The following is a 3035-nucleotide window of genomic DNA, read 5'->3' as shown; positions in this document are numbered from 1 at the left end:
GGCTTTTTCCGAAACATAAATACTTACTGAACTAGCGAAACGAAGCAGCTGCGATTCCGAACCGACCCGGCAACAGCTCCGGTAGCGGCCAGAAGCTCCAGGGAGTCAGCTATAATAACCACGTAGCATCAAAACCTTCTCAAAACCCAAAAAGACAAACCATAAATTTAAAATTCTTACCGGCAGAGCGTTCTCCGACGACAGAGGCAACCTCAGCCCCAACTACTCGTAACAGCAACAACAACTCTAACCGTGACATGCCATAACTTGAACTCAGCCCGTAACTAAGGAGAAGTGACTGAGCCAAGCGGCGGCATCCCCGGCGGTGGTTCCGGTAGCCACCGGACTGCTCCTGGCGACCAGAACAATGGCAAGGCTTCCTCCTCCTTCGGCAGCAATAGTGCAGAAGCTTCAGCTAAGCACCGCAGAGCAGCAGATCGGTAGTGATGGAGCCGGCTTCTCCTCCATCACGTTCTGTTCCTCCCGCACTGCTCTCTCCCTCTTGCCGACGACCGTGATGGAAACAACCCCCAGCAGCAGAGGCAACAAGGCTGGCTCGACCGCAGCAGAGTGTGACACGCCTCTCTCCTGGCTCTCGCTCCCCTTCTGGCCGCGATTCACGGCGGCGATAGTAGCGCCGTTGGAAGACACGGAAGCAGTGGCGGTGACAAGGCTTGCCGCAAGTTTCTCTTCTTCGTGCGCCTCTCTGTTCTGGGTTCCCTCCTTCGCGACGGCCATGGCGGCGGCAGATCGGTGGCAACGTGGTGGTGCGACGGTGAGGGAGCTTGGCGACGGTGACCCTAGCAGCATGGACTGCTGCGACAGTGCGGCGCAACGAGCTTCCCTCCTTCCACTGGTGGCGAAACCCTCACTCTCAGATCTCCCCTTTCCTCTTCCGACGGACCCCCTTCCCCTGCTTCCCTTTCTATTTCTTTCTTTCTTTCATCTTTGCAGCCGCTGCTGCTACTGATTGTTGGGAGAGGGTTTTGGTGGTTGTAGGGTTAGAGGGAATGGGTAACTGGGTTAGGGTTTTTAGGGTTAGGGGTAATTTTGTAATTTTAAATAAAAATAGGGCCAATATAGTAATTAAAAATAGATTTTAACCCAACAGTAATAATGTATAAAAATACTATTTACTCATCAATCTCACACTTTATTTTCAATAAAATGTCCAAATCAAATAATTTGAAATAATATAATTAATTTCTCTATTTTCCAAAATAGCAATATCAATATATTAAAATATTGATTATTTAGTCCATATCATATAAAATTCTTATTATTTCATAACTATCAACTTTATAATTTAAATATAGAAAATAATCCAATAATTATAAAATTGGATAATAATCATAACTTATTTCAAATTCAATAAATCAAAACTTGCTTTAATTTTCTTTAATAGATGAATTTCTGAAATTAAAGCTACAGAAACACTGAATTTGAAATTAACTAATGATAGCCCTTTTTCAAAGGTTTTGGGTCTTACATAGTTGTTTTCTTCTCTACCATGAGTAACTAAACCTCTCTTGTTAAAAGTTAGGGGCTTTATTCTATTTTTATGGATTAATAATGCAAGTGTTTTCTTTATTTTGATTCATGCTTCTCTCCTCTTTCAAGATTGAGTTTTGTTCTTCATCAATAATGGTTAGAAGTATTGAGAGATATTCTAATTCTGTCTTGTATTTCGGTATTATTTCTAGAGATTTAATATTGGAATTAGCTTGAAACTCATCTCATAATCTTCACTAATTTTAGAACTAGTTTTTGAATATGTGACATTTAATTCATCTAGGGATAGTCTTTGAATATTGTGTGACTTAAAATCGAAACCGTTCTTAACCTCTTTTCTTGATTAATTAACCAACACATTGGCGATTAATTAAGTTAAGAGAAATTAGATTGCCAAGACATTAGAATTTAATTATAAATGATTTGCTATGAAAATTTTTTTGCATGAATCAAAGTTTTGAAAACACAAGTATTATTCTTCCTAAAGGATTTAGCATGCCCAAAGCCTTTAACATTCCATATTCTTGTTTTCTTTCTAATTCTTTAAGCCTTCCCTCGCCCAATAATCCAAACAAAATCGATTCTCACTTGCTCTCAAAGTCACGAACCAATTCCCTCTTTCCAAGGTGTGATTGATCTAATTAGAAATTTAATTAGACGTTACTTGCTTCAATCTGTTATGTCTCATGAAAACGATATTCATGTACCGTGATATTACTTAATACGATTTGGTGCACTTGCCAATAATACGAACACATCAATTTTGGCTCATCAACCACCAACGGTAGTTATGGTAGTAGCAACAACCTACAAATTGATCAACATTGTTATAAATGCATCTAAAACTCACAAAATAGAGACAGAAAAAAAGCAAATTGATTAAACTGAAGGCTCATCATGAGAACACGACGGTGGTCTCAGAACAACAAACAGATGAGAGAGAGAGAGAGAGAGAGAGAGAGAGAGAGAGAGTATTAGCATGCGTCAATTGGCGTCAAATGCGGTTACCGATGACTTAACACAAGTATTATTCTTCCTAAAGGATTTAGCATGCCCAAAACCTTTAACATTCCATATTCTTGTTTTCTTTCTAATTCTTTAAGCCTTCCCTCTCCCAATAATCCAAACAAAATCGATTCTCACTTGCTCTCAAAGTCACGAACCAATTCCCTCTTTCCAAGGTGTGATTGATCTAATTAGAAATTTAATTAGACGTTACTTGCTTCAATCTGTTATGTCTCGTGAAAACGATATTCATGTACCGTGATATTACTTAATACGATTTGGTGCACTTGCCAATAATACGAACACATCAATTTTGGCTCATCAACCACCAACGGTAGTTATGGTAGTAGCAACAACCTACAAATTGATCAACATTGTTATAAATGCATCTAAAACTCACAAAATAGAGACAGAAAAAAAGCAAATTGATTAAACTGAAGGCTCGTCATGAGAACACGACGGTGGTCTCAGAACAACAAACAGATGAGAGAGAAAGAGAGAGAGAGAGAGAGTATTAG

General features: G+C 39.4%; 1 protein-coding gene across 1 annotated transcript; it reads right to left on the bottom strand.

Annotated features, from left to right (window-relative positions):
* Nucleotides 1-411: 411 nt before the first annotated feature.
* Nucleotides 412-738, bottom strand: LOC148565276 (uncharacterized). Its single transcript, XM_088487760.1, has one exon. The coding sequence runs from the start codon at nt 736-738 to the stop codon at nt 412-414; it is 327 nt and encodes a 108-aa protein (XP_088343886.1).
* Between the last annotated feature and the right edge of the window lie 2297 nt (nt 739-3035).

Source organism: Arachis ipaensis, chromosome B5 (genome assembly GCF_059453495.1).
Source record: "Arachis ipaensis isolate K30076 ecotype BB chromosome B5, ASM5945349v1, whole genome shotgun sequence".
NCBI classification, from domain to species: Eukaryota; Viridiplantae; Streptophyta; class Magnoliopsida; order Fabales; family Fabaceae; genus Arachis; species Arachis ipaensis.
This window is presented reverse-complemented; position numbering and strand designations above follow the sequence as displayed.